This window comes from Chiloscyllium plagiosum, chromosome 12, assembly GCF_004010195.1.
Source record: "Chiloscyllium plagiosum isolate BGI_BamShark_2017 chromosome 12, ASM401019v2, whole genome shotgun sequence".
NCBI lineage: Eukaryota > Metazoa > Chordata > Chondrichthyes > Orectolobiformes > Hemiscylliidae > Chiloscyllium > Chiloscyllium plagiosum.
Window position 1 is genome coordinate 78,374,426 of NC_057721.1, and position 25,058 is coordinate 78,399,483.

General features: G+C 42.4%; 1 protein-coding gene across 1 annotated transcript in view; it reads right to left on the reverse strand.

Annotated features, from left to right (window-relative positions):
- Window positions 1–1,324: 1,324 nt before the first annotated feature.
- Window positions 1,325–25,058, reverse strand: part of zgc:153372 (uncharacterized protein LOC767695 homolog) — a 43,228-nt gene continuing 19,494 nt past the window's right edge. The window contains exons 3-10 of the mRNA XM_043701416.1: window positions 23,509–23,659; window positions 18,587–18,723; window positions 12,852–12,921; window positions 11,236–11,317; window positions 9,362–9,493; window positions 6,851–6,993; window positions 5,888–6,010; window positions 1,325–2,427 (exon numbers count right to left, since the gene is read on the reverse strand). Coding sequence (XP_043557351.1) covers window positions 2,272–2,427; window positions 5,888–6,010; window positions 6,851–6,993; window positions 9,362–9,493; window positions 11,236–11,317; window positions 12,852–12,921; window positions 18,587–18,723; window positions 23,509–23,659 — 994 coding nt within the window. The 3' untranslated portion in view covers window positions 1,325–2,271. The remainder of the gene's footprint in view (window positions 2,428–5,887; window positions 6,011–6,850; window positions 6,994–9,361; window positions 9,494–11,235; window positions 11,318–12,851; window positions 12,922–18,586; window positions 18,724–23,508; window positions 23,660–25,058) is intronic.

Sequence of the window (25,058 nt, forward strand, 5' to 3'; positions counted from 1 at the left end):
TGTAGGGGTTGCGGGTGGAGAAGAGGCAGGGGCTGAGGGTGGAGAGCGCGGGTGGGATTGGGTTGGAGAGAGGAGGAGGGGCTGTGGAAGAGTGAGGGAGGAAAGGCTGGGGAGGAGAGATGGTGGGAGCGCTACAGGAGGAGAAAGTAGGTGGGGTTATGGAGGAGAAATGGGTGAAGAGAAAGGGGATGGGGAAGGGATGTGTTTGGAGCGGCTGCCAAGGGTCATGTACTTTGGGAGATGTAGCTATTGGGGAAGAGGAGGGGTGAGGAATGGAGATTGGCTGGAGAGAGAGGGAGGGTTTTTGGATTGGGAAGGAGTTGGGGTTGGTACTGGTTACACCTGGGGATGTTAGGGTTCACCCTGGTATGGAAATATATCTCTGGAACCAGTGGGTCAAAATCCGAGAACTCCCTTCCTCGTAACATTTTGGATCTACCTACAGCACATGGATTGCAGTGATTCAGTAGGCAGCTCCTCAGCACCTTCTAAAATAATGATGGAAAATAAATGCTGGCCCAGTCTAAGACATGCACATCTCACGCATGAATAAAAGAAAAACTGAATTAAAGGATGTATTTGATTGATATGATTACTTTGCATAATGTCTTACTGACAGACTTTTAGCTTTTATAAACATATGTTGCACTTAAGGAAGTCCAGGGTAACTTCACCCCAGCAAGAGCAATACAAATATTGTTATGACCACACTTTTGCCTTCACCTTCACTCAGTCCATCTCTGACTCCTCCCTTTCCTTTTTCAAAAGCCCTGTTTCTTTTTCTCGGGATAAGCTGACCACTTTCATAGAATCCCTACAGTATGGAAACAGGCCCTTCGGTGCAGCAAGTCCACACCGACCCTCCGAAGAGTAACCCACCCAGTCCCATTCCCCAACAACTCTACATTTACCTCTGACTAATGCACCTAATCTACACATCCCTCAACACTATGGGCAATTTAGCATGGCAAATTCGCCTAACCTTTACTCTTTACTCATCTCTTTGTTTGCCTATCCCTTTCTCTGTTCCTCTCTTTCTCCGTCTGTCTGTCTGTCTCTTCTCTCTCTCTCTCTCTCTGTCTTGGTAGTCTGCATCTGTATACTCTATTCACTTCTCCACACTCCATCGTTAGAAGAAGGGTATTGTGTTTCTCCAGGACTGTCTGCTTTTGTTTTAGATTCCCATCATCCACAGCTCTAAGTGTTTATAATGTTTTTATGACCAGGCAAGGATGGATGGCTGGCTGCAAAAGAGTTACTTAATTCTTTTCAACACACAACTCTATCAATTAAAATGTAATACTCATCAAAAGTAAGGAGCCAATCAGTAGGTTTCCTTCAGTGAAGGAAAGAAGTATTTTATTAATTATTGACCCTGAGAAGAAAAGTTAAATGAGACAGCAAGCACAAACACAAGCATAGGTATAACATTTTAAAAGGGAGAGTGTCTAGTATGAAAAAGGAAGTTCAAGTGTATACAGTTTGAAATGTCCTTAAGGAATTACGTTTCTTGTGTAACCCCTGTTATTTAGTTGATGTTTCATATTCTCAACTGCAGCAAAATTTGTGGATATCTTTCTGTCCTTGGTGAATGTATATTTTTCCAATTTGCTTTTAACACTGGGCATTGTCTTTCAAGAGGGACTAAGTGAAACAGGGAGAAAGGCGAAGCAAGCCTTCCAGTTCTGGTGTTATGAATCAGTTTACCCTCTCTCAGTCCCTGCTTAATGATATCTATCTTAAATGTGATTCCCTTATGTATTCCTGTGTCTGCCTTCATTGCTGTGTTCAATCTGAATAATCCACAAGTGACTTTCATCCTAACTTGTGAAACTTCCAGAATGAGGTAAATAAAACAGGAGATATAGATCTGAGCAATCAATCTTATTAACTTCAGTTCAGACTGGGTCTTGTTGATTGATGATTTCATGATTTGGCTCAACCAGTGATCTGATAATTATTGTGGCCATCATAAGTCAGTGTTCCTTTTTAATTTAAAAAAAACATATATTTAAATCTTTTAAGTGTTTTGAAATGAGGTGTCCAAGATATTAAAAGTCATGACAGAAGTCAAAAATCGATAGTCCACTTTTACCACTATCAGGACAATGTGGGAACAAATAAAGTCACCTGTCTTCCCTCTTCTCATGACGAACAAGTGAAGGTCAGAAAGGTAAAGTCTCAAAACAGGAGACAATGCTACAACTTTGTTTTCTTCTATGGCTTTTTAAAATTCCAGCTTGTTGAATCTGCAGCAATGAGATGTCTTCATTAACATTCTGCGCATGTAGTTAGCTCTTTTGTTTCTCCACATTTTCTTGTCACTTCAGTTTGATGTTCACAAGGACTATCTTTTTGATTCTTGGAGCATTTCTGAATTAATGATCCCAGTTTGTCAGCCAACAGGAAGGGATTCAGGTGGCAATACTGGAGAGACAGTGAAGGAGGCAATGAGTACATTAGAGACCATGTAAAAAGAAAAGCTCTGGTAATTATGAGTTCTGTTCTGAGAAAGATATCAATGGCTAGTGGATGAAACACCCTCCCATGTTTTGTCATCTATCAGCAAGATTGAGAAATTCCAGATCAATGTTTTAACCGCAACTTTGAGATTCTGATACGCGATTCCAAAAATATGTTCCACTCCCAGTCCCTGGGTGTAAATCCTCACTTTTTCTCATCAGTGTTTCCATAGCCTCACTACATGGATGTTGCTGCTGATTCACTTTCAGGGCCAATACTGTGCTACATACAGGTAAAATTCTTAACAACTGGAGAAAACCATTTAATTGGGAAAGTTAAAATGGAGAAGGGTTTTGTAAGCTCATGTGATCCAATGATCTAATTAGAACAAGCTCTTTGAAATTCATACACTGTTAAATCTCCACAGACTCATAATATTTAAAAGGAAATTAAACTTTCAGAAAGAATGAATCTTCAATATTTGACATGATAGTACTTTTACTGTAACAAATGACTAATACACAATTGATCAAACACTATTGCCATTTTGTAGACCATTTTTGCTTTAAACCACAGAAAGGGGCATAGAAATTACTCATTAGGAGTAGAAGTAGACTTTTTGATCATTCAATAAGATTCAATACGATTATGGCTGATCTGTTTGACTTACAAATTCCACATTCCCATCTAACCCCAATAACCTTTGACTTACTTGTCGAGAAAGAATAAGTTTACCACTGGTTTAATAATATTCAATGGCTCCATCCTCATCACCTTCTGAGGCAGAGGGTTCCAAAGTCATACATTTCTCTGACAGGAAAAAAAACCCTTCATCTCTTAGTTTTCAAATAATATCACCTAAATCTGGACTCACTCAAAATGGAAAATATCTTTTCCATGTCTACCTTGTAAAGATTGTTTGGGAGTTTATAAGCTTTAATCAAAACACCTGTCACTCTTCCAAACATCAACTCTTCAAAACTGGGAAACAAGCCCAGCCTGCTCACTCTTTCCATCATAAATTATCACTTCAGGTATCATAGAATCACACAGTATGGAAACAGTCCCTTCAGTCCAACCAATCCATGCTGACCATAATCCCAAACTAAACTAGTCCCACCTGCCTGTGCTTGGCCCATATCTCTCCAAACCTTCCCTATTCATGGTACTTATTCAAATGTCTTTTAAACAATGGAAGTGTACTGGCATCCATTACTTCCTCATTCCACATGTGAACCACTCTCTGTATAAAAAAGTTGCCCCTCGTGTCTTTTTTGAAACTTTCTCCTTTCACCTTAAAAGTATCCCCCCAAGTCTTGAAATGCCCCACCCTAGGCAAAAGACACTTGACATTCACCTTATCTATACCCCTCATGATTTTAAAAACTTCTATATGGTCTCCTCTCAAACTTCCGCGTTCCAGTGAAAAAAATACCATCCTATGCAGCCTCTCCCAACAACTCAAACCTTCTATTCCTGGTAACATTCTGATGAATCTTTTCTGACCCCTCTCCAATTTAATAATATATTTTCTATGGCAGTACTCCAGAAGAGACTTCACCAATATCCTGTACAACCTCAACATGATTTCCCAACTCAAATACTCAAAGTTTTGAGCAATAAAGTCAAGCATGTTAAATGCCTGCTTAATTATCCTGTCTACATGTAATGCAAACTTCAAACAATTATATTAATGAACCGCTAGGTCTCTCTGTTCTACAACATTACCTAAGGCCCTACTTTTAATTGTAAAAGTTCTGCCCTTGCTTGCTTTGCCAAAATGCAATGTGTCACATTTATCCAAATTAAACTCCATTTGTCACTCCTCAGCCCATTGACCCAATTGGTAATCTTAGATAACCTTCTTTACTGTCCACTTTACCACCAATTCTGAAGTCATCCACAAACTTACTAACTATACCCTCTATATTCTCATCTAAATCATCCTCTGAACTGCCTCCAATGCATTTACATTCTTCCATAGATAAGGAGACCAAAACTGCACACAGTATTCAAGATGTGGTCTCACCAATCCCTGTATAACTGAAGCACTGTAACTACTTAACATTCAGTTCCTCTCATAATAAGGGAAAGCATTCCATTAGTTTCCTTAATCACTTGCTCTCCTGCACATTAACAATTTGGGACTCATGAGCTAGAGCACCAAATCCTCCAGAAGACTCATTGTTCAAATGATACTCTGCCTCATTTTTTTTCTTTCTACCAAAATAATTCATTTCACATTTTTCCACATTGTACTCGATTTGTTAGGTACTTGCCTCATCACTTCACCTATCTATGTCAGTCTGCATCCTTGTTATAACATTTTCACAACACACTTCCCAACAAATCTTTGAGATATCTGAAAATTTAGCCAGCATGCCTTAGATTTCCTCACTTAAATCATTGCTAGAAGTTATAAAACTTTGAATGCCCAACATACATCCCTATACCCTGCCCCGCCTCCTCCACCACTTGTCACACCTGACCAACCTGACAAAGGTCCATTTATGCGTACTGTCTGTTTACTGCCTGCCAGCCAAATGTTTATCTGTGCAAGACCATTACCAGCAATACCATAAGCTCTTAGTTTGTGTAATAATCTTTGATGTGACACCTTGTCAAATACTTTCTTCTTTGCCGTACTAAAAAAAACTTCCTTGTCGACATTTTGCTGGAGGTAGATAATTAGGCACCCACTACCAAGAATACTGTTTAATTGGTGATGCTCACCTGCTTCTCTGAGCTGCTGTTCTTTTGGAAGTGTGGGCTGCTCAAGGGCCTTGACAATGCAATCAGTAGAGGTCCCTGCTGCTGAAGAAGTGGGCACCTCTATTTCATTTACCACAGCAGAGTGAAAGGCAGCCTCCAGCAGTGGCACTGTACTAAAAAGGCACTGGGAGTCGGTGATATTGAGATGGACTCTCTGAATCTCAGAGAAAGGACAGCAGTAATGAGAGATAGCCTGTAATTGTCTACTTATTTGGGTTAAATGGCAGCCCACATCCATTGACCTGGCCCATGTAGCTGAGATTTCCACTCCTAAGAACAAGCCACCATGGTGGTAAAGTGTCTGGCTGCCCTAAAGTGTCTTTCACTGCTATGTTCCCATTTTAATCCCAGATCAGATTTAATTGAACAAGAGGTGTTTCCTCAGTCTATGGATCAAGTTATCAGGGGGATGGTGGAAGCAGGTGGCACTGATTCATTCAAGTATACTCTGTCCATACATTAACATTTCAGGACTGGTTCATCAATGATTTGAGACATGGCATGTGAGAAGTGTAACAGGCAGAACTGTTACCAAATTAGCATGCACCAAGACCAAATTTCAGTTCTACATGACTCAATCTTCGAGTTACTTTTGGAACTATGAGTTTTTAAAAATGAATACCAGAGTTCAGGTCTGAAAGTATGTTCTTACCTGCTGAGGTCCATCTTTTATTGGTACCTCACAGTCAGCGGGTTGAACAATGAAATGAGAGGCGAACCGTGAGGTCTTCAGTACCAAGGCCAGCTCCCCATCCACTGCCACTGCTTTGTCCTTCTGTAAGAAACCAAATGAAAGAGACAATTAAAACTAAGCAGCTACAAGTAAATTTGAAAGACAGATGATTAATTTGTCAAACCCATCCCTGCATCTGCAACATTCACTTTCATAATGATCTAGGTTCCTCCTATCCACATCATTTAGTGACCCAGATTTTCTAATTGCCATCCCAATGTTCCCACAGCATGGATGGGAATTGTGCATCGGGACAATGGAGAATGCCTAACTTAGTAGGTTCTGAGGGAATTGTTTGGGAAATATAAGACTTTGCCCAGCAATTTCCCTATGCTTGGAACCTTCCAAAAGTACCTTTTTAAATCGGAGATTTTTGAGAACTCTGCTGTTGTCAAACAAATAGTTATGCCAGACATATAGGACTATTAAAAACCTGGGCTAATCCTGCCTAACTATCAAACTTATCTCTCAAATTACCATATACAGACTCAATCACTCCTCCTCTAAACTCTTTACTTCCTTCACACACTGAACAGACCATTCTCCCCAGCCCCTCACCCACTCCCAGAACCAGATATCTCTTTCCTCCCCCAGGAACCAGAAATCCCTTTCCATTTGGACTTAACCCCATTCCCACCAACCCACATCTTGAGATCTTTGGGAGGATATTGGTTGGAAAGAAGATGGAAGAGGTGGAGCTCAAATAACTTTCTGATCTTATTGATATGAATAAGGAAAATTAATCTCTCGCCCACACTTTAATTAAACAATCCATTTCAATGTATGCTATGGACTTCGATGCATTTCCAGATTATATGAGCAGGAGGGGTGAAAACCACCTGTCCAGCATATGAGATCATGGCTCTATTTAAGCTTGCTTACTTCAAAAGTGTGAACAGAGTCAAATGTCAGCTTCTCCTCATGGTCAGTCACTGTCCCTTTATACGTGACCCAAGCTCCCTTGTCACTTCCATCAGAAGGGAGCTTGAAAAATCGATATGTTCCAGATGCATATTTCACATCTCCTGAAAAGAAAAATTACCACACAGGGTCAATGTGCAAGAGGATGTAACATGTGATATTGCCAGAAAGTAATAGAAGGCTGGCATCGAGTAACAGAGAATAAAAGTGAATTGATATTGTTATAGACAGTAATAGAAGGCAGGCAGTGAGAAGCAGAAAGCAAGGAAAAAGTGACAATATTATAATGGAGTGACACACCTTGAAAATGGAGCCACAGTTAGGCAGGGTGGTGAAGAAGCAAGCTTGCATTCATCATTGAGTGCATTGAATACAGGAGTTGGGATGCCTTGTTGCAGCTGTACGAGATGTTGGTAAGGCCACATTTGGAATATCGCTTGCAGTTCTGGTTACCCTACTCTAGAAAGGATATTATTAAACTAGGAAGAGTGCAGAAAAGATTTACTAGGATGCTACTTGGACTGGAAGGTTTGATTTATAAGGAAAGGCTGGATAGGTTGGGGCTTTTTCCCCTTGAGCATAGTAGATTGAGGGGTGATCTTCCAGAGGTCTACAAACTCATGAGAGGCATAGATAAGATAGATGGCCAACAGATTTTCCCTGTGGTAGGGGTTCTAAAACTAGAGAGCACAGGTTTAAGGTGAGAAGGGAGACATGCAAAAGGTTCTAGTTGTACATTGGCTCACTGAGCTGGAAGGTTTGTTTTCAGACGTTTCATCACCATACTAGGTAACATCATCAGTGAGCCTCTGATGAAGTGCTGGTGTTATGTCCTGCTTTCTATTTATGTGTCTTGGTTTCTTAGGGTGGGTGATATCATTTCCAAATCTTGTTCTCAGAGGATGGTAGATGCGGTTCAAATTGATGTGTTTATTGATGGAATTCCAATTAGAACGCCAGGCTTCTAGGAATTCTCATGTGTGTCTCTGTTTAGCTTGTCCTTTGATGGATGTGTTGTCCCAATCAAACTAGTGTCCTTCTTCATCTGTATGTAAGGATACAAGTGATAGTGGATCACGCCTTTTGGTGGCTAGTTGGCATTCATGTATCCTAGTGGCATTCTAACCAGAACTCCATCAATAAACACATCAATCTGGACCCCACCTATCATCCTCTGAGGAAAATAACTACAGGTGATATCACCCACATTAAGAAAGCAAGACACATAAATAGAAAGTGGGACATACCACTAGCGCTTCACCAGATGCTCACTGATGATGTTACTGAGCACTGTGACAAAATGTTTGAAAACAAACCCTCCAGCTCAATTAGCAAATTTACATCCAGAATATCAACCTGAGCTACAAACCTTCTTAAAAATTGTAAAAGTTGTATAAGGGTCCAGAGCTACAATTATTTCACACCATCGGTAGGAAATCTCTGGAATGGGCTGTCAAAGGCAAGTACAATATTGTCATTTAAGAAACATGTAGATGGGTATGTGGATGGGATAGGAATCAAGGACTATGGACTAAATGCAGGCAAATGGGACTAGGTTATTTGTGAAAACTGGGTGGCATGGACAGGTTGGGCCAAAGGGCCTGTTTCCATGATGTAACACTCTATGGCTCCACAGAGAGAAATAGCAGATTGGCAATGAGTAAGAGAGGAATACAGAGCTGATGGAGTTGCAAAAAATGATACAGTACTAAACAATACAAATTACAGTGAGTAATAAAGGACTAACAATATAACAGAGGGCTGACAGGTTTACAGATTGTAATAGGGCCTTGTAGTGTTACAGAGTGTAGTAAAGGACTGATAGTATCAGAAACCATAATAGAGAGTTGGTAATGTTACAGAGAGTAGTTGAAGTCCAGCAATGTTACAAACTGTAATCAAGAGCTAACAGCATTACACAGAATATTAGAGGTCCAGCGATGTTACAGAGAGTAAGAATGAATTCACAGTATTACAGAACATAATGGAAATCCTGCAATGTTACAGAAAGCAATAGAGGGTTGATAGAATTACAGAGCATAATCAAGGGCTGGTAGTGTTACAGAGAGTAATAGAGGACTGATGCATTACAGATAGTAGTAGATGTCCAGCAGTGTATCAGAGTGGTAGTGTAATGACAGTATTACAGAGCATATTGAAGGACTGATAGTGTAACAGAGTAATAGGGGATTCATTGTGTTACATGGACTATTGGCAGTTAATTCTTTAAAGGTCAATAATATAGTAAGCACAATGAAGCCACAGAGTGAGAAAAGCACAGCAAGTCAGGCAGCATCCAAGGACTAGGAGAATCGACATTTCGAGCATGAGCTCTTCATCAGGAAGAGCTGAAACATCGATTCTTCTGCTCCTGAGATACTGTCCAACTGGCTGTGTTTTTCCAGCACCACACTCTTGACTCTAATCTCCAGCATCTGCAGTCCTCACTTTCTCCACAATGAAGCCACGTACCAGTCTTCTGGAGGAGATCAGCTTTGTGGATTTCAATGTGATTTGCAGAGACAAGATACGGTGTGCTGAATCCAAGCTCCTTCACCAGACTGATCAGCTCCTTCCAGTAGAGAGCACCTGCCAGCCCCTCCCCTGTCAACAAGATAAAAGCCTTGAGAGCAGTCAGCCAACCTTTTGCTCCTCACGGAGTGTGGGCCACATTCCCCAGAATGACAGCATCCCATTCATAACAATTCTTCAGTCAGTCTTCAGTTTGACAAACGTCTACAATGTAAGTCAGTGGAAGTGAGAGCTGATCATGTGGGAGTTTACTGAACAGTGGCATTGACTGTTTAATCTCTTTAACCTGTGAATGACAAGGATTGAGATAATACACCAGAGGAACAGACTGAAAGGGAACTCGAGTAATTTTAACTCAAATTAGTTTTCGACATTGAAACAGACTGTGTAATTAAGTGGCGACCGGTGGAGTAGGGTAGAAGGCCAGGATAATCAGGCAGGTGCCTCCAATTTCAGACAGTGGGAAAAGTGTCTGACATTTGGTGTAGGGAGGAAAGGGTGAGAGTAATCCTGCCTCATGACTTACTGATCACTCAGGGAGTTAGTGGAAGTCGTACAGAACTGCAATACTTCCTAAATGCCAGCAGGCAAAATTACTGGGTTTTGTCAGCAGCTAGGGTCCCTCATTCATTGGCACTTGCTTACCCATCAAATGACCCACCATCAGGAAGTTGAAAGAGACAACTGAAAGCCATCCCACTGCCCTTGCATCTCACTCCCCTCTCTTAACAGTGCACCCCTACTTGCATCGCTGTTGATCACTTTCCTGTGCCCCCATTCAACCCACAACTAACTGCCTGCAGGAACTCTTGGTGCCAACATTAAATCCACACAGAGAGGAAAGGAAAGATTAGATTAAAAGAGAGAATGAAAAAAGACATGTGAAATAAGAAAATAATTTAAAATGTTCAAATTTCATCATCCAGCAACAACATTGTGCCTGCAGGAACAAATTCTGCAGTAGCAATTGCCCCTTTCTGAGCCTGAGAGATTGTGTGTGGCATTGCAGGAATATAAATCTTCTCATTAAAAATGTCCTTACACTGTTAAATAGTAGGCATAATATTTTGGGATGAGTTCAATAGGCAGGCTCCATGAAACCAATACTTTTCCATAGGACACAAAGCTAAAAACTGGTGGAGAGGTAGCTCTGTTAATTAAGGATGCCAATAGTACAATAAGGAGAGATCACCTTAGTTCTGAAAATTAAGAAATTGAATGAGCTTAAATAGAAATAAGAAACAAGAAGGCTAACAAAAACCCACAAGGGAGTAGTTTATAACTTATCTACAATATTTTTTTTAATTTTTTTGGGGAACTGTAACTGAAATGTAAGTTGGTCTCCTGTAACTGAAGTCCCAGGAACGTTTTGCAAATTCAAAATTGTCGAATATTATTGAGCTTCACAGTACAATGTCTTTCACAAATCAAAAGGTGAGAATTTCAAATGGCATGGTGCCAAGAATCTTTTGGGTGAAGGGAGTCATGCCTGGCAACAGATTAATTGAGCTGCAGAGTGTTAAGAATGTGTAGAATCTAAGAATGGCAGAGAGGGGAAAACAGAACCTCTCTCTCTTTCTCTTCAAACTTGTGAGGAAAAAGCCAGAAAGGCACAGAAAGTTTAAAAGAGTTCGCCAGATCAACCTTTCAATCAAAGAATGACTGTCACCTTACAGAGGATAGCACCTCACCATTGCAAACATCAAAAGGACTGAAAGAGAAAAACTTTCCGCCTTTGTGAGTGAGATTTTCAGAATTTTGTTTCCCCGCCTGTAAAATGCAACATGCTCTTGTGAGAAGTTGAAAACAGTTACCCCAAAGCACTGAATCCTCCTTCAGTTTTTCATCCACAGGCTCGCTGACATACATGTCACTGAAGTACATTTCTCCACCTTCCTGCAACAAGATAAACCTGAGAAATGAAATCTTCTTCGCTTTCCTCAATTCTAATTTTGTGATGTCAGAAACATGGATTAATATTCATTTAGTTTGTACTTACTATTTTAATGTCTTTATTTAGAAAAAACAAACTAAATATTTCTATGTGGTGTTGGTCATCACTTAATTGATCCTTGCTGCTTTCTTGAGCAGTTGCAGACAATATAGTGTGGATGCACCCACAATTAATGACAAAATTCGAAGACTCTGATGATACATATTCCCTGAGTGGAAATTTCTATTAACAGAGGGTTTGGGAGGAGATCTGTGTGAAAGATGAGCACTGTTGTGGTTGTGTTGGTACAAGTGGCTTGATTTTGGAACAATAAGGAGGCCAAGGCTCCCTTACCCTGGAAAGAGAAGGCAGGCAAATAGCCCAACAGAAACTTTGGCCTGGAGGTACAGAGAGCTGGTTATGAAGCAGTTACATCTCAGGATCATGTGGAAATCTCACAACAGTTGACTGGGAAAGTAAAATTTCTTTTGGGTAATTACCCAAGATTTGGAACCCTCTGAGAGAGTACATAATTTTATGAAACATCGAAACTAGGAGCTGGAGTAGGCCATTCAGCCCTTCGAGCCTGCTCCACCATTCAGTATGATCATGGCTGATTATCCAACTCAATCCCCTGTTCCTGCTTTCCTCTCAAACCCAAAGTTCCTCCTTAAGCAGGGATTGAACCTGTGCCATGGCAGTGGGAGCACTGGGTCCTGACAAGGTACCACCAGCGAGGATGCTTTTCGAAGGTTCCGACTCACTTAAGCATAATTGATGCCCAGAGAAAGTTTGAGAATTAAAAACATATTCAAACTCCTGGGAACCATTAGATTTATACCCTAATTACAACTGAACATGCCTGAACTGCACCCCACCCAAATACTTGAAAACACCCAAACCTGACCCAATATTCCCCAACTCTCTGAACAACAGATCCAGTAGACCTGAAACTGCTCCCCCTCCACCAACCCATGCATTACACTCTTTGCCACTGAACCAGTCATCTCACCTGACTGTCCCCCCCCTACTGTGAAATCACTGCAGTACCTCCCAAATCTACAACCTCTACCAACTAGAAGGACAAGGGCAGCAGATCACAGGAACCCCAGCAACTGCAATCCCCCACCCACCCCAGGTCACACACCATCCTCTCCTGAAAAACCTATCACCGTTCCTTCAATGTCCCAAGAACTGCAGTGACTGAAGAAGGCAGTGCACTCCAACCTTCTCAAAGGGCAATTGGGGATGGCCAATAAATGCTGGCCTTGCCAATGATATCCATATCCCATGAAAGCCAGGTGGAGTAATGAATTGTACGGATGGATCTGAGTGACTTCAGAAGTACATTGGTAAGTTGGTCAAGTGGGCAGACATTTGGCAGAGAAATGAGAGGTAATGCATTTTGCTTGAAGAAGCACAGAGAGATAAAACTCATATAGAGCAGAGACTAGGCAATGTCTGCATGCAAACCTTCAGCCAGAATGTGGTACCAACCTTAAGGATCCGATAGGCCTCTGCAAAGACTGCCTTCTTATCTGGGCACAGGCAGATCACACAGTTTGAACTGGATGTAAACACAAGGAGGGAAAATGAAAAATATGCTGAGTTATCGCATACAAGAAGCAGGACACCATACTCCCCCATGAGTTTATTCAGCAACCCCACTAGAACATGGCTAATTTGTATCTTGACTCAATTTACCTTCCAGAATTCCTATTCTGTGATACTCATATCCAGTAGAACTCCATTGATCTCGGTTTTGAAAGCTCCAATTGATGGCGAATATCAGAGAAAGCTTTGCAGACACTATTCTAAGTTTCCTTCACAATTTGTGTGGAAACCGTGCAGCTGATTACTCTCCTGATTGGCATGGCTATAATCGCAAGATTATGTTCATTCTTCTTGTGTGTCCACTCACGTGTGCCCATACCCCCAACCCCAAGAGGAAATAGTTTCTCTGTATCAATTCAATAAAGGTTCTAAGCAACCCTCGTCCTGATAAACAGAACAGAAGGGAGATGGGGGAAGGTGATAGCCTAGTGGTTTGATCACCAGACTATTAATCTAGAGAGGCAAAAGTGAGTACTGCAGATGCTGGAGATCAGAGTCAAGATTAGAGTGGTGCTAGAAAAGCACAGCAGGTCAGGCAGCATCCGAGGCGCAGGAAAATTGACGTTTTGGGCAAAAGCCTTTCATCAGGAGGGCTTCTCTGGGAACCTGGGTTTGAATTCCATGCCAAATGGTGGAATTTGAATTCACTAAATATCTGGAATCGAAAGACCATGAATCCATTGTCAATTGTCAGGAAAAACCCAAATGGTTGACTAATGTCCTTTAGGGCAGGAAATCTGTTATCCTTATCTGGTCTGGCCAACATGTGACTCCAGACCCGCAGCAATGTGGTGACTCGTAACTGCCCTCTGGGTAATTAGGGATGGACAATGAATGCTAGCCCAGCCAGCAATGCCCTTTCCTCTGAATGAGTTTTTAAAAATAAGCCAGGTGGAGTAATGAATTGTACGGATGGAGTTGCGTGACATCAGAAGTACATTGATAAGTTGGTCAAGTGGGCAGACACTTGGCAGAGAAATGAGAGGTAATGCATTTTGCTTGAAGAAGCACAGAGAGACAATACAGGATCAACGGTGCAACTGTGATGGACATGTGGAATGAAGGGATCTTGGAGTTAACTTGCACAATTCTCTGAAGGGGGCCAGGCAAGTTGAAACAGTGTTAAGAGATTTGATAGGATTCTTGGTTTATAAATTGAGGCATAGAGTATAAAAACAATGAAGCGATGCTATGCCTCTACTAATCATTGGTCAGACCACATTTGGAGTATTGTATTCCATTCTGGGCACCTTATTTAAGGAAGGATGTTAAAGCCCTGGTGAGAGTGCAAAAGAGATTGATTAGAATGATACAAGGAAGGATAGAATTTTGATACAAAGGCAGATTAGATAAATTGGGTTTATTCTCCTTGCAGCAGAGAAAATTAAGAGGTTATCTTATAGAGGTGTTCAAAATTATGAACAATTTTGACAGGGTAAAGAGGATTTTCTGTTTTCACTATTTGGTATGTCGGTAACTAGGAGTCACAGTTTCAAAATTTTCAGCAAGAGAGCTAAGAGTGAGGTGAAGAGCAACTTCTTTACTAAGAGATTTGTTAGGATTTGGAATGTGCTGCCTGGGAGAGTGGTGGAGGTGGATTCCATAAGGGGCTTGAAAAGAAAGCTGGTGATGCATTTGAAAGTGATAAGGTCAGAGGGCTATAAAGATAGGGCTGGAGAATGGGATATCTGGGTAGATTTTCAGGAGCCAGTAATGGGTCACACAATGGATCAAATGACCTCCTTCTAGCCCCTTCTACTGTAAAATTCCATGATTCGATGATTATGGGGTACAAACCCATCGAATAAAACAAGAACCGTATGTGCTGAAGGTTTGAAAGAAAAACAGAGATTGCTGTGGAAACTTATCAAATATGGCAGAGCAAGAGGGCAAAAAGCAGACTTTAACATTTAAAGCCCAGTGACCCTTTTACACACCCTTCTTCTGTTCTGATGAAGGGCCACTGGACTCGAAATGTTAACTCTGTCTCTCTCTCCACAGATGGTGCCAGGCCTGCTGAGTTTCTCCATTGATTTCTATTTTTGATTTTAAATACGAATCAGAGTTATAGAAGCTCTCGCTCAAAATACATGAAAAGTAGAAACAGGAGCAGGTCATATAATCCTCAAGGCTGCTCTTTCATTATTAGATCACATCTGACCTGCTGCCTCAACTCCACCTAACTGTCTTACTCCTTCGTTCTCTTCAAATCCAAAAATGTGTTCATCTCAATCTCAAAGGAACTGAATGACTGAGCATTCCTGAGTTCTCCAGGGTGGAGAACTACAAAGCACTGAGCATTCACACGCTATGAGTGCAGATTTTCTCTTTGTCTCAGTCCACATTGGGTGACCCCTTGCCCCGAGATGGTGTGTCTCAGGTTTAAGTTCCCCAGCTTGGAGAAACAATCTCTCAGTGTTGACACTGAGTGTCCCATAAAGTCTCATGAAGTCTAGTATGTTTCAATGAGATCACCAATCATTCTTCTAAACTCCAGAGAATATTGAATCAATTTATTGAGCCTCTGATCATTAGCCATCTTTCTCAGCTCAGGAGTCAGCCAAGTGAACATTCATTGCGCTGCCTGTTTCGATAAGAAGGGCAAAACTGTGCATAGTAGTGTGTATAGGTGTAGTCATACAAAAGCCCTTTACAATCACAGAATTCTCTTTATTTTTGTATTCCAACCCACTCCCAATAAAGGCTAACATGCCATTTGTTTTTCCTATTGTCCTGTTCTGAAACAGGCAAATCAGTTGAAACATTAACTCATTCCTGAAGAAGGGCTTATGCCCGAAACGTCGATTCTCCTGTTCCCTGGATGCTGCCTGACCTGCTGCGCTTTTCCAGCAACACATTTCCAGCTCTGATCTCCAGCATCTGCAGACCTTTCTTTCTCCTGAAACATTAACTCAGCCAGACCTGTTGAGTTCCTAGAGCACTTTCTGTTTTTATTTCAGATTTCCAGCATCTGCAGTATTTTATTTTTATTTGTTGTCCTAATTGCTTGCTGTAACTGCTTCTTGCACAAGGACACCAAACCTTTATGAACGACAATGTTTAAAATGCGCTTCTCATATTCTTCCCAATAAAGCGAGTATCACATTTCCCCAATTTACTTCATCAGCTACTTTACTGTCCAGTCTCGTAACCTGCTTGTAATTCTTTACAGCCTCTGTATCCTCCTCATTGCTGTCTGGGACATCCAATTTTGTATCATCAGCAAACTTAGATACATTACTCATGTCCCTCTAAAATGTCATTAATCATAGATTGTAAAAGCTGCAGCCCTGATGCTGATCCTTGCAGAATGCCAGTAGCTCCTGTCTGCATTTCGGATGCTTCTTTTATCCCTAACTCTGTTCCTTAGCAATCCTCTAGCATATTGTCCCCAAATCCTTGAGCCCTTGTGTTGTCTAATAACCTTTAACACACCTCATCAAATGCCTTTCGAAAATCCAAATATTCTTAATGCATTGGTTCTCCTTTATCTACCCTGCCAATTACATCCTTAAAAGAAAGTAAATAGCTTTGTCAAACACAAATTCCCTTTTATAAAGTTATGTTGACTCTATCTGATTCTTCCTCGTGGTACATTTACACTTCCCTCACAGTGGAGTCCACATTTCCCTGAGGTCAACCTAGCCTTCCTTTTTTCTCTTGGCATTATTTTCATTCGTAAGTGTGGGGGCATGCGAGATGGTAACTACCATGTCACCCCTACCAAGAGAAACAAACTTGACCAATTTCCTGCCAATCAGAGAGAGAGTGAGTTCCTTGACAAATCATAAGCCCCGACATTGCAACATGGGCTTCCACAAGCTGCTGGTAAATCAGATCCATTTCCGCTCAACCATGCCTCTAATTGGCCTGGATTGGGAAAGTTGGAGGACCCCTCCTAAGCTAGTTCTGAAAACTAGCCACCATTCTCATCTGCTGGGGAGCTGGTGAAATGAACTCCTTAGCAAGGCAGGAATTGATCGTGCAAGGCCAAAGTTTGCTGATGAATTGAGAAAGTCCCCAACGGACCTCCCCATCACTAGATTACTGACCCAGAAGGTGAAACCAGTAAAACTGGTGAATGACACTTTCTGATCTGACTTACCTTGCATACTTCAGAATGGAACAAGCACCAGTATTTTCAATTCCAAGTGTGACTTGTGTGTTCCTGGTTTGTCACTCCGGGGAGTTGGTGAGAAGGGGGTGAGTTCCTCTCCAGGGTCAACTCATGCTACTGTTTGCCTTTCTCACTATCTCTCTCTTTCTCAATACCTTCTGAAAAGGGAACAGTCTGCTCTCTCTCTCTCGCTCACTCCCTCTCTCTCGCTCACTCCCTCTCTCTCGCTCACTCTCTCTCTCTCGCTCACTCTCTCTCACTCTCGCTCTCTCTCCTTTCTTGCAGAATGAGGTTACCTTTGTCTTCTTCCCTCTCACTAGCTGATATAATTCTGGTGAACCTATCTTCATAGGACAGGATGGGCAGAAATCAAGGGACTTATGGTGGGGCTGTTGAAAGAGTCAGATGGGAGTACTAGCATCAGATTCCTGGGATCGAGAAAAGATGTTCCCCATTCACTTGGAGTTATGGATGGTTTGATGCTGGACTGAACAAAGCTATTTCCTTACAACTGGTGTTGAGACCTTAAGGGCCCAATTCTGACAAGTCTTATGGTAAAGCATTTGCCTATATTTATATTCTCGGCACACCCACGAAGAATGGCCACTTGTTGAGATACTGTAACAAGGGGCGGCACGATCGCTCAGTGATTAGTGCTGCTTCCTCACAGCGCCAGGGAGCTGGGTTCATTCCAGCCTCAGGCGACCGTCTGTGTGGAGTTTGCACATTCTCCCTGCTCTGTGTGGGTTTCCTCCGGGTGCTCCGGTTTCCTCCCAGTCCAAAGATGTACATATTAGGTGGATTGGCCATGCCAAATTGCTCACAGTGTCCAGGGATGTGTAGGCTAGGTAGATTAGATGACCTGGGGGTTGCAGTGAGAGAGAGAGAGAGACTCATTGAGATCCTTGTAGAGAGAGGAGGAGATCTTCTTCAAGGTAGGCATCCTTGCAAGAGGATTTGCAGTAAGGTTAAAATCAACTAGGAGAAAGTGAGGACTGCAGATGCTGGAGATCAGAGTGGCGCTGGAAAAGAACAGTAGGTCAGGCAGCATCCGAGGAGCAGAAAAATCGATGTTTCAGGCAAAAGCCCTTCATTAGGAATGCCAAGACGTCGATTTTCCTGCTCCTCTTATGCTGCCCGACCTGCTGTGCTAATCTTGACTCTGATCTCCACGCTAATCTTGACTCTGATCTCCAGCATCTGCAGTCCTCACTTTCTCCTAGGTAGATTAGCTATGGGAAATGTAGGGTTATAGGGATAGGGTAAAGGGGTGAGTCTTGCTGGGATGCTGTTTAGTGTGGACTCAATGGGCCAACTGGCCTGCTTTCACATTGTAGGGATTTGATGATTTTCTGATAAATGCTTATGATAAAACAGTTGGAAAGTTAAAGTCAGTGCCTTCAGGACAGCATGGAACACAACTGGCCACAATAATAAATCACCATAATAAAACGGCACCAAACAAATTATCAAATGAAACAGGTCATTCACTCTGACTTACACCAGAACATCAAATTTGTTGTACTGAATCCCAGCATCTCCAAGCTTCTCGATGTATCCCTGGATAAACTCTGTGTTTGTTTCCCTGTAACCAAATTTCTCCTGATGATATGAGATGTATTTGCGGGCGAGTTGAATCTGGAGTAAAAGCAGGTTTTGAATAAGGAAGAAGGTTAATATTGAAAACATGGGTTAAGTCCAGACTGGAGTCATTGAATCATACAGCACGGAAACAGACCCTTCAGTCCAAACAGTTTATGGCAAACATAATCCCAAACTAAAGTAGTCCCACCTGCCTGCTCCTGGCCCATAACCCTCCAAACATTTCCTATTCATTAACCTATCCAAATGATTAGATTACCTACAGTGTGTAAACAGGCCCTTCGGCCCAACAAGTCCACACCGACCCTCCGAAGAGCAACCCAACCAGACCCATTCCCCTACACCTAACATTATGAGCAATTTAACATGGTCAATTCACCTAACCTGCACGTCTTTGGACAGTGGGTGGCACATGGAGCACCCAGAGGAAACCCACGCAGACACGGGGAGAATGTGCAAACTCCACACAGACAGTTACCCAAGGTGAGAATTGAACCTGGGTCCCTGGCGCTGTGAGGCAGCAATGCTAACCACTGAGCCACCGTGCTGCCCCAAAGACATATGTCTTTTATATGTTGAAACTGTACCCATCCACTACTTCTTCAGGAAGTTCACTCCACATGCGAATCACTTTCAGTGTAAAAAAAGCCACCCTCTCATGTCTTTGTTAAATCTCTCTTCTTTCACCTTAAAAATGTGCCCCCAGTCTTGAAATCCTCCATCCTAGAGAAAAGACAATTACCATTAATTCTATCGATACATTTTATTATTTTAAAAACTTCTATAGCATCACCTCTCGACCTCCTACACTCCAGTGTAAATAGTGCCAGGCTATCCAGCCTTTATGTATAATTCAAACCCCCCGTACCTGGCAACATCCTGGTAAATCTCTCCTGAACTCTCTCCAACTTAATAACATCCTTCTTATAACTGGGCAACCAGAGCTGGACACAGTATTCCAGAAGAGGCCTCATCAATTTCCTGTACAATTTCAACATGACGTTGCAACTCCTTTACTCAAAGCACTGAGCAATGAAGGCAAGCGTGCTAAATACTTTCTTAACCACCCTGTATATACTTGATGCAAATGTCAAAGAATTATGCACCTGCACCCCTAGGTCCCTCTGTTCTACAACACTACCCAGGGCCCTAGCATGAATTGTATGAGATCTACCTTTGCTTGTTGTACCAAAATGCAAGTCCCTACCAAGCACTCCCCAGGACAGGGACAGCACAGGGTCAGATTAATCTCCATCTGCATTGTTTCCATCAAAGACTCCCAGGTCAGAAACAACTCAGAGATAGTTCCAGAGTAAAGCTTCCTCTACACTGTTCTCATTACACACTCCAAGTGTCAGTGTAAATTTGGGTTAAAAACAGAGTTATGTTCCCTCCCCACTGCCTAACAATATACTCAGCCCCAATCACTAGTCAACTCCCTTTTGGAACAGTTTTCCATTTGTCAAACCAGTCATTTAACTTGGTATCCCATTTCATGGTAGTGAGGTGCAGTTTTGAACAGTTCACATGACAAACTTGTGTGAAAAAAGCTCAAACCCATATCATGAAAAGAGAGAGTAGGAATAAGCAGGTAACTCTTGTATTGGCAGTCTATGACTGGTGCGTACTGAAAGAATTAGTATTTGCCATCCAGCTGTTTATAGGAGTATCAATGGTTTGGATGTGGGGACTAAAAGTAACATTTCAAAGCTAGGATGGGATTAGTGCTGTGAGAAAGATGCAAAGTGGCTTCAAGAGGATTTGCAAAGGCTTCTTGAAATGGCAACAACGTAACAGATGAAATACAATGTGGGAAACAGAGAGCTTATCCACTTTGGTAGGAAGAACTGACATGTAGAATGTTTCTTAAATGATAAGAAATAAGAAAGTGCCAGTTTACAAAGAGACCTGGTTGTCCTCATCAATAAATCACTGAAAGTCAAGAGTAAGCAATTCGGAAGGCACAAATCAGGAGTGTGATGGAATACTCCCCACTTGCTGGATGGGTGCAGTTCCAACAACACTCAAGAAGATCGACACCATCCAAATCAAAGCATCTCACTTCCACAAACATTCACTCCTTCCACCATCACCAACTGTGCGTACCATTTACAAGGTGCACTGCAGAAATTTACCAACTCTCCTTAGACAGCGCCTTCCATAACTACAACCACTTCCATTAGAAGGACATGGGTAGCAGATACTTGAGAACACCACCACCACATTCAAGTTCCCCACCAAGCCACTCACCACCCTGACTTGGAAAGATATCACTGTTTCTTTGCTGTCACTGGGTCAAAACCCTGGAATTCCCTCCCCAGTGACATTTTAGGTCACCTATAGCACGCAGACTGATTAGATTAGATTAGATTAGATTACAGTGTGGAAACAGGCCCTTCGGCCCAACAAGTCCACACCGCCCCGCCGAAGCGCAACCCACCCATACCCCTGCACTTACCCCTTACCTAACACTACGGGCAATTTAGCATGGCCAATTCACCTGACTCTGCACATCTTTGGACTGTGGGAGGAAACCGGAGCACCCGGAGGAAACCCACGCAGACACGGGGAGAACGTGCAAACTCCACACAGTCAGTCGCCTGAGGCGGGAATTGAACCCGGGTCTCTGGCGCTGTGTGGCAGCAGTGCTAACCACTGTGCCACCGTGCCGCCCACATGTGCCACCGTGCCGCCCACAGCAGTTCAAAAAGGCAGCTCACTACCACCTTCCCAAGGGCAAGTGGGATGGGTAATAAATGCTGGCCCAGCCAATAATGTCACATTTCATGAATGAATAAAGCAAAAATTAAGTACAGGAGTAGCAAAATCTGGCTTCAAATATAGAGAATCTTGGTTAGACTATACCTTGATTACTGTGTGTAGTTTTCATAGAATCATAAAATCACAGAGCCCCTACAGTGCAGAAAGAGGCCATTTAGCCCATTGAGTCTGCACTTACTCTCCGAAGAGTATTCTTCCACTGTATCCCCTGACCCCACACCTACCCTGGCTAACCCAATTTACCTAAACATCCCTGAACACTACAGACAATTTAGCATGGCCAGTCCACACTAACCTGCACATTTTTGGATTGTGGGAAGAAAGCGGAGCACCCAGAGGAAACCCACGCAGACACAGGGAGAATGTGCAAACTCCACATAGACAGTAGCCCGAGGGGGGAATTGAACCTCTGTTTCCTGCCTTACAGAGTGTGCAACCAGACTTGATCCTGGGATGATGGGACTGTTCCTCTGAATAGAGTTAGTGGACACTGATGCTGTGTTCTCTAGCGTTTCGAAGAATGAGAGGTGATCAGATTGAAAGCTCTGAAATACTTGAAGAGATAGATGCAGGTAAGACATTTCCCATGGGTGGGGAGTCTAGAACCAGGGTACAATATCTAAAAGTAATCTAAAAACTTCAAATTGGATTGAGGATTTTTTAAATATATCAGACTGTTGAAAACATTTAGAATTCTACAACCCAGAGGGCTGTGGATGTTCAGTCACTGAGCATGTTGAAAGTGGCAATTGAGAGATTGCTGAACACCAAGGACAGCTAGGGGTGTGGGAACAGTGTAGGAAAAAGGCATTGAAGTGAATGATCAGCCATGATGGAAATGAAGGGCAGTGTGTGTGTATACAAAGGGCTGAATGGCCTACTCCTGCTCTCATGTTTCTATATAGGAATTTCTACAGAGATGTTCAAGAAGCCAAGACTTGCATTTCTATAACATCCCATGACGTCCCAAAGTGCTTCACAGCTGATGAAGTGTGGTGACTATTCTGAGAAACATAGTTGCAAATTTCTGTCATGAAGGTTCCACAGTGGCTCTTTCTATATATTAATGCTGCTTGAGGCATAACTATTGATCCAGAATTCGGGGTAAACCTGGTTATTCTTTTAGAAAATAGTGTCATTGGGCATTTTCATGTGCACCTGAGAAGGCAGATGGAGCCACTGTTGAGTCAGTTGACCAAAAGACCGCACCCCTGACAATGCAGCATTCCTTCAGTGCTACACTGGACTGTCCAACTGGCTTTTTACAGGTAAATCGCTAAAATGTGGCATTCCCCTGAACTTCTGTCTGAGAAGCAAAAGTCCAGGTACTGAATGTTGATCCGAGGGGAGCCGAGCCGGGAGCATAACTAGAGCAAAGTCGAAGGCTCAGGACAGAGCATTGCCCTGCAAGGAGGCAGCAGAATGTAGCTCGTGATTCCTGGATAACAGGCATCTCAAGGAGGGACAGGTATCCTTCACTTTTCAGAAGTTCACTTTACACCACTTCACCTTTACGACAGACCTACATGAGCACTTGTTTTTGCTAACCAAAAGAAATCCGAAGAGGATTTTCGCTTTTACGAAGAAAGGTAAAATGTTTCCCATGTAAATTAATGCTTCTTCACTTTAAGCCATTTAGGCTTACGAAAGGTTTCATAGGAATGCTCTGCTTTCGGACAGTGGGGGATACCTTTAAGTGATTACTTGGAGACTACATTTGTTTTCTTCTCTACATTAGGTTGATGGAGTAAGCTAGGAAACCTAACTATTACACTGATAAATAAAGGCATAGTAAGTCACCTCACTGACCTCAAAGTCTATACTGAGCCACAACGCTTTCGATAGTTCACTATCCTTTACAATACTGTCTCTCAAATGAAGAATGGTACCTGGACCTGGATACCAGAGAGTGACCTCAGCAATAAAGTGAGACAATAACATTTATTGAGTACAGAGAATAAATCTGAAAAAGTATTTACTCTGGATTCCAGCCAAGAGGACAACAATTACAGCTTTAATCCTTTTGTTCCACTGCCTTACCTGCTCATCTGTCATGTCTACTCCTGTGACATGACCATTCGGTCCTACCAATTTGCTCAGGACATAGCAGTCCCGCCCAGACCCGCTTCCCAGGTCCAACACGGAACATCTTTCCAGGCTTTCTGGCACCACGAGCCCACATCCGAAATACCTGCAAAACAACCAAGGGAAAAAAAGCGAAAGTAAATTCTGAAGGGAATAGATAGGATAAAAGCGGGGAGGTTGTTTCCACTGATGGGGGAAACTGGAACTTGGGGCATAGCCTCAAAATAAGGGCAAGCGGATTTAGGACTGAGTTGAGGAGGAACTTCTTTACCCAAAGGGTTGTGAATCTGTGGAATTCCCTGCCCAGTGAAGCAGTTGAGGCTTCCTCATTGAATGTTTTTAAGGCAACAATAGATAGGTTTTGGAACAGTAAAGGAATTAAGGGTTATGGTGAGAGGGTGGGTAAGTGGACCTGAGTCCACAAAAAGATCCTCCATGATCGTATTGAATAGCAGAGCAGGTTAGATGGGCCAGATGGCCTACTCCTGCTCCTATTTCTTGTGTTCTTATGTAAAGTCAGACTGGGAAAGATAGGCCAGAGGGAGAAGGGGAGAGATAAAGGCAATGAGAGAAAAAAACCATCCAAAGACAGCCACCCTACCAGACCATAGGGCTGCTCTCTCATCGAACGGAGTGTGTGAGAGAGAGACAGAGAGTGAGAGAGAGAGAGAGAGAGTCAGAGAGAGAGAGAGAGAGAGACGCCTGGTGGTTGAGTAGGAGACTCCTTCATGAAAATAATCTCAGCCAGTACAGGAATTAAACTGTTGTCAGCACTCTATATCACAAACTGACCACCCAGACAACTGAGCTAACCAACCCGTGAGAGAGGTAATGACAAAGAAAAAAGGGATAGTCAGGTAGAGAGTTAAAACAGGAAGCAATACCCAAGAGACAAGGATGAATGAGAGAGATGACAGGTGGAGTGTGAAATAGAAACCAACATTATGAAAGGTAGGCTGAGAGAAAGTGAGACAGAGTCACAGGTAAAAATACAAAATGGTTGATTAAAAAAAAACAAAGGATAGCAATAGAGAGAGATTAAGGACTTCTTCACCCAAAGGGTTGGGAATCTGGAATCCCCAGCCCTGTGAAGCAGTTGAGGCTTACTCACTGAACGTTATTAAGACGACAATAGATAGGTTTTGGAGCAGTAAAGAAATTAAGGGTTATGGTGAGATAGTGGTTAGAACAAAGAACAAAGAAAATTTACAGCCCAGAAACAGGCCATTTGGCCCTCCAAGCCTGAGCTGATCCAAATGTACTGTCTAACCCTGTTGGTCAATTCCTAAGCAGGGTATTTGGTGTGTCTGGTCTGGGACAGGATGTTTGGTATTTCTGGATTAGTGGTGTTGGAAAAGCACAGCAGTTCAGGCAGCATCCGAGAAGCAGTAAAATTGACGTTTCGGGCAAAAGCCCTTCATCAGGAATACAGGCAGAGAGCCTGAAGGGTGGAGAGATAAATGAGAGGAGGGGGGGGGTGGGGAGAAAGTAGTATAGAGTACAAT